At 41.6% G+C, this 15,251-nt stretch overlaps 2 protein-coding genes across 5 annotated transcripts in view; one reads left to right on the top strand and one right to left on the bottom strand.

Annotated features, from left to right (window-relative positions):
* Positions 1–1,510: 1,510 nt before the first annotated feature.
* On the top strand, positions 1,511–7,660 carry LOC307092039 (transmembrane protein 41A-B-like; the record flags this gene model as incomplete). Its single annotated transcript, XM_079758910.1, has 5 exons — positions 1,511–1,647; positions 4,241–4,391; positions 6,302–6,463; positions 7,192–7,330; positions 7,443–7,660. 5 exons carry the CDS (start codon positions 1,511–1,513, stop codon positions 7,658–7,660), a joined length of 807 nt encoding a protein of 268 aa, XP_079615036.1.
* LOC307092037 (lysosomal cholesterol signaling protein-like) overlaps positions 7,335–15,251 on the bottom strand; it is a 63,954-nt gene continuing 56,037 nt past the window's right edge. For 2 of the 4 annotated variants that reach the window (XM_079758903.1, XM_079758906.1), the window contains one exon: positions 9,007–15,196. In XM_079758903.1, the coding sequence (XP_079615029.1) occupies positions 15,148–15,196 (49 nt within the window). In that variant the 3' untranslated portion in view covers positions 9,007–15,147. Of the gene's footprint in view, positions 7,607–9,006; positions 15,197–15,251 lie in introns of those variants that run through there. The other 2 variants (XM_079758904.1, XM_079758907.1) reach the window with 2 other exon arrangements.

Below are 15,251 nucleotides of genomic sequence, written 5' to 3'. Positions count from 1 at the left end.
CTCTAAAAATGTGGAAAACTATCATAAAAGAATATAAATTAGAAGCCCAATATGTTGGAGGAACTGCGGTAACCAGAATGCAAACCACTTCCACGTTTTTTGGGACTGCCCTGTTATCAAAGAAGGGGATACACAATGCCCTACAAGACATTTTCAAAGATGTTCTGCCTTTAGAAATCAGGACTATGTACTTTGGGAATTTACCTATGACCTGGATGAAAAAGGACAAATACTTATTGAACATTCTGGTGGTTGCTGCTAAAAAGGCTTTAACCAGGAAGTGGTTATTGCAGGAGAGCCCAACTCAAAATGGATGGATGGACATCACAATGGACATTTACAAAATGGAAGAGATAACAGCATTTGTCAATCATAAAACAGAGCAATTTACCTCATACTTTAAAAAATGGATTCACTTTGTAATGCCCCAAAGGCCTGATCTTGTTTTCACAGATCACGGGTCATTTTACAAACAGACTTCTCCCTGTTTTATTGTTCTTTCTACTTTAATTGTATTTCTTTACTGTATTGTGTCGGTATGTGTGTACTTCTGAGACTTTTCAAATTTTTACTATTCATGTCATAATGGTGAACACATACAGAAGATATGATGAATGATATGGAAATGTTTGATACTACAAACCAATAAAAAATAAAAATAAAAAACTATAACATGTTGCTTCAAAATATTTATTAAAAATGTCCTATATAATGCAGTACTTGACCGATGTAATTCTGCTTATTGTTTAGCTCTCTTTGCAGAATGAAATTAAGCTTATTATCTCAAAATATTTTTTTTCAGTGAATGTAAGCACCCCAATTTGTATGTGCCATGTATTCTATACTTTGCCTACCAATGCATAATTTATAATATATCTATTGATTGGTCTACAATCGACGATGCTCTCATTGGTAGTGCAGTATAAAGTGTATGAAACGAGAGAACGCAAGGTTATAAAGTACATCATCTCAGCAATCACATTAGAGCATTACATTTATTGGTTTTAACAATAAAATAATGCAATTTTACGTGGTAATAATAAAAAAAATGAACGTAAAAAACACCCGCAAAATCACCCAAGTTGCTAATTTTTTCTCTTGTTTTTTATTAAATGTCTCCATCTCGTCGCTCCAATCCACGCTGATCCTGGGCCGTTGTGTGGTTGAGGCCCTCGTGTCACTGCCACTTAGAGGCCACTTAACAGAAGTGCAATGACAACAGGCACATTTCAGTTGCAATGACAGTTATTTTGATCTCGGCCAGTTGGTCAGCAGGTGCCATGTGATCCCCGTCCCGCTCCAGCCTCTCAGCAGAACTCAGTCACTTGTAGCTTCCTCTGAGTTGACAACTCAGCCCTGAACTTATCCAAGCGTAAAAATATCGGCTCTTTCGCCAGTGTATTTTTGTTTTCAAGAACACACGTTGTCAAATGGTGTGTAGCAGAACAAATTAAGAAAACAAAATCACTGGTTAACTTACAAAGAACTGGAATTGTATAGCATCAGAGCAATGCGTTCCATAGTTGGACTGGTGGGCGTCCTGGCCACGGCAACCTGCTACCTGTACCTGCTGTCCACGCACCTGCCCGCTGTCTCCCCAATCCCATCAGACAACACAGACGAGGACTCGGAATTCAAGGAGTATCGGTAGGCATAATTAAGGTTAATTAACTGTGATCATATTGGCTGTCATTGGTTACTGACAGTGTTGGGAAAGTTCACTTTCTACGTGAACTAGTTCAAAGTTCAGTTCACAAATTTTAAAATGAACTAGTTCAGTTAAACGTTCATAATTCACTAGTTCATAGTTATTTTTTTCAATATGTTGCTGTGAGCTATTCGTTTTTTCTGGCATTTTGAACATTGAGCCCCCTTTGTGGTTTGTCTAGGATGAAATAGAGTGGTTGAATCAAGTATCGTAGCGAAATACAGTTTCTATCGTGTTTTATTGCACATTTAGCGCATTTTGTAAATCCCATTGATTTCTGTTGGAAGACCCATTGGTCGTTGGCGGAAACGGAAAGGGGGGGGTGTTCACGTTTGGTTGTAGTCTTTTTGCTCGGTTCTAGCCCTACTGATGAGACAGAGAACTGAGCGAAAAGACTACAACCAAACGTGAACAGCCCCCCTTTCCGTTTACGGCCACCAAGCAAGGATTCTATGAGGTATTCTAGTCCGCTGAGCTATGAGCCAGAGAGCTCGTTACGGATTGTACATATTTATAATAGAAATTCGTCTCAGCCTTTATACCACAGATACTCTAGGGTCTATAGCCTATAACCGTGTTGTCTGATTACAGTTTAATTCATTTTCCGCGATTTAACAGCTCTCGTTTTGAAGAATAGTCACTGCGCCATTCGTTTCAACGGGAATCGCGCCGGTCTATACTTTCAAAATAAAGTGTACATATTTATAATTGGAAATTCGTCCCAGCCTTTATACGACAGATACTATAGGGTCTATAGCATATAACCGCATTTTCTGATTATAGTTTAATGTAATAGTAAACTGGCAACACCGCAACTGCAAATTAACCGGAGATTACCATGGCAACCGGTCAAACAACACGGCGATCTGCGCGCCCATCCGCCGTGTTGATAAACAAATAACCCCCATATTGAACGAAGTTAAACCAAGTGAGCGCGCCGTTCACAGACAGCAGAATGAACGAGTTCACAGTATCGTTCATCAGGCAGTAATATAGTACGTTCAGTTCACGTTCGCCCAAAATATGAACGAGTACATGAACTATCGTTCAATGAACGCGTTCAGGCACAACACTGGTTACTGAAGTCCCCTTTCATTAATTTGCTTTACTTTATTTTGAACAATATAGGCGAACACAAGTTTCAAGCATAAGTGTATTGCAGAAAGTCATTAATTTGGCCTTTATGCCGCAAAATAAGAACGCTGCTGACAAATGATTGCAATTGCATTAGAGAGAGCAACAGAACCATTGCAAGAACAGAAATCCCCACAAGAGCAGAGCAGGCTTGGTTGGGCAGCACAGCTTGTATGGATCCCATTACTCTTTAGAATGTCTTTAGAGTGTGTGTTTGTGGGTATCATATGAGAGCGGGAGAGTGTGTGTGTGTGTGTGTTTTATGTGTGTGTGCAGTAGTCCAGGGACAGTTAGAATAACGCTTAGCAAGATATTATACTGCCCAGGCATGCACCCAGATGGGCCTCTCTTACACAGTGCGTGTGCGTGTGTGTGTGTTTGTGTATGTGTTTACGCAATGTCTGTGTGTGTGTGTGTGTGTGTGTGTGCTTGTCTGTAAATGTGTGTGGGTAAAACAAAAGTGCCACAGTGAGTGCATGAATGCATACGGTGTCTGCCCTTTCATCAAAATGTTCTGTGTCATTAAGGTTTTGTACATGGAGATGTTCAGGAGTCCATGTCTGGTCATATTGCTGTAGATCTGATCACAGATCTGTTGCAATGAGCTAACTGGTGATGCCCAACCCCAACCCCCACTTCCTTACCATGATGGTGTAGGGATTCAAACATGTGACCTTTAGGCCCCACATTCACATATCTAAGGTTCATCCTTTGAGGGTGTGTTTGTGTGTGTGTGTGTGTGTGTGTGTGTGTGTGTGCGTGTGTGTGAACATGCATATTGTGGGGTAATGTGTACGAGAAATATAAACCAAACCCAAAGGCTCCCCTTCCCCTCACACACACATTAATGCCATCAACATGTGACAGTTCATGAGTTGACTAGTTGGCCAATGAGATGCTATATGTTGACTAGCTGATCAATGAAAACCACGGATGCTGAATATTAGGTGGAGAGGCAGCCATCGTGTTTCAGGGGCATTTTCTTCGTTATTGTATATCCAAACATTTATATTGCATGTGTGTGTGTTTGTGTTTGCACACATGCAGCAAGGGCTATTCTTGTCCTTCAATCAGGCAGATACAATTACTCCCCTCTTCTCCCTTACGCTGATGTTCCTTGATTTTCTGTCTGTCTGTCTTTCTTCCCCCTCCTGTTCTTTTCAGCAATCATCTATAGTTCTCAAATAAGTTCACTTGCACTTCAACATCCCCGTTTGAATTTGTAGTGCATCCAACATGCACTACATGTCAGATGACAACAATACAGGTTGTCATCTGACAATTAGTTCAATACCAATTCCAATCAATACCAATTAAGATAGGATGTTTCCATCTGTCCGTAAAGGTAACAGAAAACAAAAGAGTGGGTACATTTAGTACTTTGTTTCCACCGTCCAGGCTGAAGTTCCCTTCTGACCTGGACGAGCTAAGGGAGCTAGCGGAGACGCTAAAGTTCTACAAGAGAGAACACCACAACTATGTCCTCCTGCTGTTCTGCAGCGCCTACCTCTACAAACAGTCCTTCGCCATCCCTGGGTCCTCCTTCTTGGTGAGCACAGAGCCTAGAATCTTTAGTGAAGTTTAACCCCCTGAGATGGAGCATCTCGCTCTGGATTTGTGTTTCTCAAGGACCCTCCTTGGAAAACACAAATAAACAATAATGTCAAAACACAAAATTTTGATATAGACACACGAATGATTTCACAAACAAACTGTCAACTAACCAACACAAATGGCATGAATTATGCTGTAATCCATTTGGATGGGACACAATCGTAAATTACAAATTTCTTGCGGCATTTCACTGAGGCACGCCCCCTTTTGGTCATAGTATCTCGTCGCTTTGAAAGTAGAGCGAGTTCGCTGAGGCCGCCCGTACTACCCGCAAGGACGGATTAACATGACCACGGGCCCTGGACACAAACCAGCTATGGACACCTTCCAACACGCAAATACACGCACTAGCACATCGAATTTGGTCGCATATTATAACTCATGCAATCTACAATCACACACGTTAACCGCGGCTGCGGGCATGCATAGTGCCAGCCGCTCGTCTTAACGGCAGAACATGGAATCTGTCAGGTTAATATCATGACTTTAAAAGCACCTAATGACTTCCTTTAACGAATTAACGAGTTAAAAAATGGCAGTATTTTTTTGTACCAGGGCAGTATCTGTAGTGTCTTTTTCTTTCTTTCGTTTACGCTATGCAGACTGGCTTAGCACACGTTTCTCCATTTTCACTGTGAAATTGACAGTTGACCTAGCACTACGACATTGACGTCACGTCACGTTATTTAGTTTTTTTTAAATGTGATGTATTTTGCAAATCAAAAACATTAAAATCCTTTCATGACCAAGTCTTGGCCATTTAACTATTTTTTAAATAATGTATATATATATATACAGGGGCGTAGGAATGAGTTTAACATTGGGGGGGACACATATCGGAAACCTGACAGATCCGGTATAATTTTTAGGTGGGACAAATGCGCCTGTCTCCGATATTGGAGGGGACACGTCCCCTCCGTCCCCCCCGGTTCCTACGCCCTTGTATATATATATATCACGGGCCCCCCCCATTGGCCAGGGCCCTGGACATGTGCCCACTTTGCCCATGCGATGCGGTAATCCGACCATTGACTACCCGTCAACAAAAATGGCTGCGCCCGTAAAGAGATTTATTTTCTTTGTATTTGTATCACGTTTGTCATTTTAATGTAGATTTTAAATGCTGTTACACACTTGATTACATTGCTACATTATGCCTGTCACCAATTTATGCATTGCACGGTCTTGCTGTGCTTGCAATACAATGTAAAGTTGTTTTTTGAGCTGGTTTGCTAAAGAGGCTAATGTAGCTAAAAATAACAATGACTAGCCAATGAGAAATGGGAAAGCTACTTCGACGAAAAGGGGACGTGCCTCCGCAAATGCCGCAAGAAAGCTGGGAGATTTGCAATTTACGACTTGCACGTACCGCGTACCATCCAATTGGATTACAGCATCAGACTTCTCAACAGAAAGTAGCAAATAGGATAGTTGATAAAATACAAAATAATAAACATACATACATAACAAACATACATAACATATGCATGGACATATGTGTACATCCGTCGTACATCCGTATGTACATACATACAGTCATACATACATATGTACTTCATATACATGCAAAAATATATAGGTATATACTTAAACGTAATAAATGATAATACAAAGAAGTATAATAAAGTAACCTTGCATTTGTGATTCGTCTGGCTGTTCTGTCCACCCTGTCCAGTGGTTGTTTGAAAAATACTTTTGCGCAGCGCTATAGCTAAAACAATGTTACTGCTCCAATTTAGATAGTATTCTTTGATTGTTGTCTTTCTTTTGAGTCTCTGAGGGCTGCTGCCAGATGAAGCCATGATCATACATTGTGAACACGTGTGTCCTGTGCTGGTGATACAGAACATGCTGGCGGGGGCTCTGTTTGGGACCTGGGAGGGTCTGGCCCTGGCCTGCCTGCTGACCACCTCGGGCTCCACCTTCTGCTACCTGCTCTCCTCCGCTTTCGGGAAGGAGCACGTCATCCGCCTCTTCCCTGACAAAGTGGCCTTGCTGCAGAGAAAGGTATAAAGACTTTCTGATGCCCATTCAGGGTGGCCATCGCACGCTGAAAACGTTTATTTATACATTTCTGTAATTTAATGTTTACAGCTATTTCCCAAGTTTCATCACTTCTGTGTTGAAGATGAATCGACTGAATGTGTTATGTTCAAGTAACACAGACGGCCTGTAGGCCTACTGGTTCAAATTCGAATATGATTATTTATCTTTTTTATATATTTCTATTGGGTGGCATTAGGGGGGGCCATCAGAATGATGCACCAGGGCCCTTAAAGGGTTAAACTCATTGGGTCAGCGAGCCGCCCCTCTACCGTATGGCTTCTCAGTCCGCCGCGCTCAGACACCAAACAGCTCTGCACCATTTGACAACCGAGCTTGGGCCGGGCATCATACAATTACATAAGAGGTTATATTCAGCAAAATAGCGTGTCCTTTGAAAAGAAATCGGAGGTGTGGCATGAGAGGGAAATTTGAGTGACACTCACTATCTACGATCTACATATATCTGTCTGTATTTCTATCTGCTGTATCTATCTACATATATCCAACTATCAATTTACATGTGTCTGTCTATCTAGCTCTTCATCCAATATTCAACCTCCCTCTCTTCCACATTGCTTTTCTACGTTCCCTCCAGGTCCCTTTCCCTTCCCTCCTTCTGTTTTTACCTGTTCTTGTCGTAGCTTTCCCTCTCAACGCCGTTGTTCCATCTCTCTGACTCTCTCCCGCAGGTGGAGGAGAACAAGAGAAGTCTCTTTTTCTTCCTCCTCTTCCTGCGTTTGTTCCCCATGACACCTAACTGGTTCCTTAATGTCACCTCCCCCATCCTCAACATACCCCTGACTCTCTTCTTCCCCACTGTGCTGATAGGTGAGGATGCTAACCCACACACAGACACATATGTACACACAGTTGCTGGTACACACTCACACACACACACACATTTGCTTCTTAAACACTGTGCCTTCATCTCGTCTCACAGGTTTGATTCCGTATAACTTCATCTGTGTCCGGACCGGGTCCATCCTGTCCAAGATCTCCTCCATGGATGACATCTTCTCCTGGGGAACGCTGGCTCAGCTCCTGGCCATCGCCTGCGGGGCTCTCCTCCCGGGTGCACTGATCCGCCGCTACAGCCAGGCGGCCCTGGACGGCGCCGAACAGACACAGGGCAGAGGCCAGCACCGCAAGGCCCAATGAGGGGGGGACAACAACACAGATGAGAAACAAAAGAAGAAGAGGAGGAGGTGGACTGGAACGACCATGTTTCACAAGGTGGTGAGCTTCTATCCCCAACGCTCTCCAGCATTACAATAGGTGATTTTATTATGGTGTGTGCTGCTTTCTTAAACTAAAACGTCTTAAATCTGTCTCTGGGTCAAGGTAAAACCAAGCTTAAACTGTTCAAGGTGAATTATTTTACATAGTTGACTTTCTCTTCACTACTCAGAATATTTGTACTCTTTTTTGAGCGTTGTTCTCTCAGGACAGAGTGTCTGCTGACACTCTGCTACGTTCGGCAGTGCTCTAGACCCTGAGCTCCATTGTACTTTCATTATAAGTGTGGTTGGAACCATCTACAGCCTTCACTGACATTCTCCGCGGGATGTTGTCCTCCGTGGAAGGCAGTGTGCAATAGATGCACCCTGTCCTTTCTGATCAAGATGCTTCCTGGCGCTTCCTTTTTTGCGGAAGTAAACTAAGTATATTTTGTGAAGTGCATTTGTGTAAGTTGATAACGCACACAGTGAAATCCAGACCTTTTGTATTTGTTGACATAGGCTTTGACTTCATGGGCTTTGACAAGCAGGGTTTGCATGGGGAATGGGGGCTTGTGTCAGAGTACTATGAATACTGCTCCTGTTAGATTCTTAAGACATTTGAATACAATTACTTTTGCTATAAAAGAATAATTGAAAAAAAGTTTTCTATAAAGATCAACAGAGGTAAAAGTCCTGAAACAACCAATTAACTGAAAAATGCAATGTTAATCTACTTTAGCAAGGAAAGCCATGTTGGGGGATTGATTTAGGGTTGCATTGCTCTCAATAATTAATGCATTTTCTGCCTCTTTTTTATGAAGATTATTTGCTAATATTACATTTATGGTATTGTCCTTTGTTTATCAGATGTGTTCAAAACGGTTTATTGTTCTTCGATAAAAGGTAGTAGCCAATGTGGTATTTAAGTATTAGGAAGTGCCACTGATGATAGACAGAAGTCATGACAAAATAAAAATTAATAAAGTATATTTTAAAATGTAAAATAAGTACCTTAACCTAATCAAAGGTCAATAAGGAAGGCTTCTCTGCCTCAGTCATTGTTTTTACAACTCAGTTTGTTTTTTTGATTTTCTATACAATTTACCTTTGTTTGGGGATTATATCCGATTATTTCATATTGGCTTTGTGGACTTGTAATAAAAAAAGTTGGGGCAAAACTTTGGAGGCAGTTCCATTAAAGTGAAGGGTTTTTATTAAACGTATTACAAACATAACACGAGATACATGTATGTTTCAGATGCAAGTTGTGGCTTTGTGTTTGTCAATATTGGTGATAACACAGTAAACGACACATCAACACATACATACCATCCCAAATAACGTCTGTCACATGCATACACAATAAATCATGGTTTCAAACTGAAAAGATCCCAGATAACATATTCATGCAAATGACATTCATGGCAACAATATTGAAGGCAGGAACAATAAACGAATGAGAAGTTTAAAAGTGGTCAATATTCAAAAGGGCAATAGGAGATGGACCCTGGGTACTAAAGTGAAATGCACATGAATGCCCAACTTTTTCACCATCATTTGTAACCAAAATATTATCCATGGTATATTCATGACCTAGCCTACATAAGGTTGATCTAGACTTGTTGAAGAGTAAAAAAAAAAAAAAATTATATAATACTGCATCATTTTTGTTGAGCATAGTAATATATAAAGCTTGGTGCATATCTGAGCTGAACACGGTCATTAGTTCAATTACCTCTACTTCAGGAGACCGGGCGGACACATGCCTGAGCAATTAAAGAATTAGCTCGAAGTTTTGTCAGGTTCAAAGAAAATCAAACATGGTCATTTGTTCTGTTAACATGCCTCTTATTGTGCTGCCTCATTTGTTTGGGAAGTGAACATTAACTTCCTTGTTACTTGGGAATGATAGAACATCCAGACAATCCCCAGTACATGTAATATGTTGTACATCGGGCTGTTACAGCAGACCTACCTCCTTTAGAGAGAGGCAATGTTAAAATGATTATGTAAACCTATTGTATGAAAACAATAGCATAATTATATTTGTCATTGATACACGGGTATAGTGTCTAATACAAATTAAAAATGTACCTCAGAATGAAGCTTAAAATTTACAGTAGCACAAACAGTTCAACTAACACTCACTGACTGGGTTGCATATTTATAGTTAGCTATGATAGGTTCTATTCAGTGCAAAAGGTTTAGTGCATTGAGGAAAATCCAAATCTTCTGTCAATCACCTGTATGGTTTGAAAAGATAAGAATCCTCTTGTAGAAACGGCTGTCTTGGTGTTAAGATACACAATGCATACAGCATGAGGTAACAATAGGAAGGGCTTAAATGTCAAAGTCTCCTACTAATTGGCTAGCAGTGTACACCGCTGATTGGCTGGGAGGGGTTGTTTGGTTTCATAAGCAATAACTATGGCACTCCCAAGGTTCATGAACTGATTGGTTGAACTGATTGGTTGAGTCAAGCGCATTGCCCCTCCCCTGCCTAGAATGGCTGCAACGCTTCCACCACCGGAAATCAATGGAGCGGGTAGCATGGTGTCTGAACCCGTCTCAAGCAAACGTGGCTTATCAGAAGTCTCATTACATGGCCAGTTAGGTAGAAACTTAAATGCAATCAACATAAATCAATGACATGAAAACGATAAAGAAGAAAATGGATATCAACTTGGTCCAAATTTTCTTTAAAGCCTACCATCGTCTCCTATTCCTCATCACTCCCACCTCTTTCCCTCTTTGGATTTTGGCTTATTCATCCATTGTATGCTTTCCACCTTTGCTTCTCACGGGGTCATTGCAGAGCACGCTCAATTATATCTCATCCAATCGGGAACCTTTTTGTCTTCAGCATGCACTCCGGGATTAATGCCAGCATGTTGGATTCAGACACCAATCCCTTTAGGTGGAGATAGCGAATATGTTGGACCTGTCCGAAAACGGCTTGACTCTCCTTCACACATAGGAGCACCCCAAACCGGCTTCACCCGGGCATAGGAGCACCCCAAACCGGCTTCACCCGGGCGGAGGAGCACCCCAAACCCCCTACCTGCATCTCAACCAACCCCCCAGCTCAGGGCCCACATCCTCAACCAAGCGCCAGGGCTCTAGCATTCACAGCTCAAGAGCTGGCTTCCCCCATCTGCCAGTCAGACGGTGACAACTGCCTTGCGGGGAGCATTAGGTACGGTTGCAGGATTTTCCTCTTCTGCCGGGGTGAGGGGACTGTCCCCGCCCATCCGAAGAAAGACAAAAGGAAAAGAAAAGCATCTCCTGTTCAAGTTCCAGTCGCCAAACGCATTGGCAGATAGGAAATACAAAACTCTTGTGCACAATTAACAGAGAACAGCACCATAAAGTCCTTGAACAGTCGGTTGAAGACTGAAAAATCAATCATTCAACCCTCATGTCATCGGCCCCGCCGTTCATCTATCCAACATCTCTGCTGGCCAAACCATTACTGCCATTTTAAACCCTCTGATCAGGCAGGAGTTCGACATTGCGGTTATTTAAACCTAAAATTAAAAACAAAGTCGATATCCCTGTGCATTTTCTAGCATGCAGCCAAGTAGCCAATAGGCGGCTGCCAAGCACCACCATGTTCAGCTTGCAGCCACAATTCAACCTCAAGCCCAATACTATTAATCTGTTGATCACAAGCTCATTCACGTCAATGCACCTCGCCCGATATCAAACCATTTCTCCTGCCCAAAGCCGACCCACCACCACCGGCAGGTGCTTCATTCTTACCAAGTGCAAAACTGCAATAATTTTAATGAAAATTTGTGCACCTACAGTCATGTGAAAACTTTTCTTCAACATATGGACATTTGATCTTCATTTCAAAGTTATTTAGAGATGGATGTCATATAACTAAATAAATAAAACAGATTTTTTTTTTATTTTATTATTTGGAAGGTGTTATTAATAGAAATGTAATTTTATTTGAGAAAAAGGTAACGACACCCTCTCATGTATTGCTACTTCAAATGCCTTAAATTAGATCAGGCGCACCACATCTGGGGCAAATGAGAACATTATTAGAGAGGATTCTGGAAGAGCCTGTCTTATTTAAACCTCAGACATTTAGTTAGGTTTGCTCTTGCTAGTTAAAGGGCCGTCACTAGTATGGCGAGATCAAAAGAGCTCCACTTAGGCTTTCAGAATGAAGTTGACCCTACAGTTGATATTAAAGTATATGCATCTACTATTAGAAAGAGACCGCACACGTTTGATATGCATGGGAGGTGTGCAAGGAAGAAACCCTTGCGGAAAGAACAATTTGCTTTGGACAGATGAATCTATGAATCAAAAAATATTATTATTTTGGTTCAGTAACAGAAGGAGCAAACCAAAAAAGCATTTGAACACAAGAACCTCATACCAACTGTGAAGCATGGGACTGGAAGTGTTACGGTTTTGGGCTGTTGTGCTGCAGCAGGGCCTGGCCAGGTCACCATTATAAAATCAACCTTGAAGTCTTTGTAGCATTCTTTCCTTTACCAAAGTGTTCTTGAGTAACATCTGTCAGAAGATTGAAGCTGAAGCGGATGTGGACCATGCAACATGACAATGACCCAAAACATTCCAGTAAATCCAAGGAATGGCTCAAAGCGAAGAAGTTGAGGGCTCTCGAATGTCCAAGTCAAAGCCTGGATCTTAATCCTATGGAGATGCTGTGGGTGATTTGAAACGGGCTGGGCATGCAAGACACCCCTCAAACATTACACAGCTGAAAGAATTCTGTGTGGATGAGTGGGATAAACTTTCTCCAAATTGATGTCAGAGAATGGAAGACAGTTAGAGGAAACATCGAATTGAGGTCATTTCAGCCAAAGGGGGCAATACCAACTTTTAGGGCATAAGGTGTCCTAACCTTTTCTTCAGCAGAAATTTGAGTTTTTTGGTTGAATAAATGATAACAAAGTAACAATATAATTTATTTTGGTTCCATAACATCACCTTTATCTATATACATTGTTTGAAAGATACATTGATTATTCCATATTTCTTGAAAAACAACTTTAAACATGACTGTATATGGTAAAGTATATTAATCAGATTGTTGTCAATATAGTCAAACAAGCAAGAGAGCTGGCAGTGAGGGCAAAAGTCTGATACTTTTGATTTGTTTTTGCTTTATTGAGATTTTTTCTCTTTCTTAATTCTTATTTGTTTGATATTTAATCAGTTTGGTTCAATTGTATTGACACAAATTTGATTCCATACACTTACCCCAACTAACACTTTCTACATTTCGGTAGTCCCTGCAGGAAGGCTGATCCTGCAGAGACCTGCTGCACAGTTGCCCAAATCCATCTAATTTCAGAGAATAATGAAGCATCATCCACCATAATCAATTTCCAAGCCTTAGCATCAGAACTCTCATGCCAGCCTGACCCCATGTTTGTCCACCACCTCATTTCGTCGCTTCTAAAGGGTTTGCGTGGGAATAGTTCTTTCAACCAATGAAACATACATTTAAAAAAAAAAAAACGCTAACCTATTAGTTAAGAACTTAAGAACAGGTATTTGGTTTGGTATAGGTTTGTTTGAATTCCCATCCTTTCAAGAGTTTCGAACAAGCCCAGCAGTGATGGCTACAACAAATAATTTCAACCTCTCCACCCCACATTCAGGCCTCTTTGCAAGCGCCATTATCCCTAATTCTCTGGAACACTTCCCATCACCACGCAACGTCAGATTACATCATAAATTTAATCAAATAAGCAGGCCAGAGAGCTTGGCTTTGAAAATCCAAAATCATGGACAGTTTTATAATAATGCTAGTTGACCTGTCCCAGTGGCCTCTGTTTGAGATCAAATGGGACTATGTTCTACTTCTTGGTAAACTTAACCTTTGCGTGGTATCAGAGGCGTTGGATGGATCCTGCTTAATAACATTAGTGGGACGGCCTCTTGTTCTGGAATGAAGAGATCAAGCACTCCTCAGACTCCAATCAACTTTCAGAGATGCCACTCCATCGGTGTATTTTTTTTGGGGGGGGGGTTACTATCAAGGAAAATGTTATAAATGCAGCTTAACGCTTAGAAGAGCCTTCTGCACTGTACTAAATAAACCCTGGGGTTGCCCAATGCCATGTCTGTGAACATTCATTGCAGAGGAAGCGAATGCAACAATGAAGCTGTAGTCAGAATAATCAATAAATCCTATTCTAAAGACATAGTGCCTCTCATTAGGCGCCTTACTTCAACAGTGGTCTCGCACAATATCATCGTGACCGCTCGGCACATCCCAGGGCATCACAATGTAGCAGTTGACTCTATCTCGTTTCAATTGACAGATCTTCAGGAGCCTCTGCCCGGATGCCATCTTCACCCCAAACGCCATCCCTCCATTTCGACACTTAATATCTTCAGAGAATTTGTTGTTCTGACTTTAGAGTCCGCTAAATGGTACATGAGAAAGGGCCTAGCAGAGTCCACCCTTAAGTCTAATTAGTACATTACTAGAAGATATTTGCCATATTCTGCCTGTTAGCAAGCCTCTAACACCAAAACGCTCTGCACTTTCATATCTTACTGTGGAGATACAAATCATGTAAAATGTCCCTGCTTTCTAAGCTTTGTCAACGGCATACAATCAAATGCAAATGCTCAATCTTTTCCAAGCCTTTTTTTTTTTTCTAATTCAGCAATTCAAATGTTGCTCAAAAGTTTAGCTGAAAGGTTTCCGACAATTCTGACACTAGACTCCCCATTACGATGAACCTCCTGTTTATCGAAATGGGGAGACTAGTGTCGGCATTGTCGGAAACAGTGCTACGACTGTCTTTAATTACAAGCTTTCTATGGTTTTTTTACAAGGCAAGGAAATTACTACCCAATGAAATGCTTCCATCCCTGACAGAGACCTTACTTTTTTTGCGATTTGGGGTTTATCTATGGTCGGTTTCTTAATCATTTTAAGTCCGGGGGCGCTTGCTCCATTAACGTGTCTCGTATTGACACACACGCTTTTGTCTGTGCAGGTGCATGGTTAAGTTTCTCAAGCTCAGGCCCAAGGCTTATCCTCATCTCAACTTTTTATAACCCTCCATGTCAGTCCCATGTCCAAGGCATGGTTAATAAACATTTGAATCAGTTTCTCATCAGGTGTGCAGCGCCCTGGCCACCTGGGATCAGGCAGGGGGTGAACCCTGGACCACCCGGAATGCGGTCCTGGTTGGATCTCAAGGATGGTTGGTGGGTTTCATTCAGGGAAGTCCTGGGTCTCAGAGTCTTTGGGCCTGTTCCCGTGGCGACAGACTTTGGCAATATGGGTAGTGTTGGTTGACGGGAAAGGGATTAGGGGGTCGGGAATGTTAGATATTTAGCCTCGTCTTCCCACTGTGTTTTCTTCACCTTGCTCAACTCCTCTGCCTTCTCGCTTGTTCCTTACCTTTGTCATTTTCAGAGTAAGGATTCCCCTGTTGGTGTGCACACATTCTCCCCTGAGCCACTAGAGGGCAATATATCCAGATGAGGGGGAAGTGGGAAAACATGTTTTATTAATC

The sequence above is a fragment of the Pollachius pollachius genome, assembly GCF_949987615.1.
Source record: "Pollachius pollachius genome assembly, chromosome: 2".
In the NCBI taxonomy this organism is placed as follows: Eukaryota; Metazoa; Chordata; class Actinopteri; order Gadiformes; family Gadidae; genus Pollachius; species Pollachius pollachius.
Note: the sequence above shows the minus strand (reverse complement) of the source record. Positions and strands in the feature narration are given on the sequence as shown.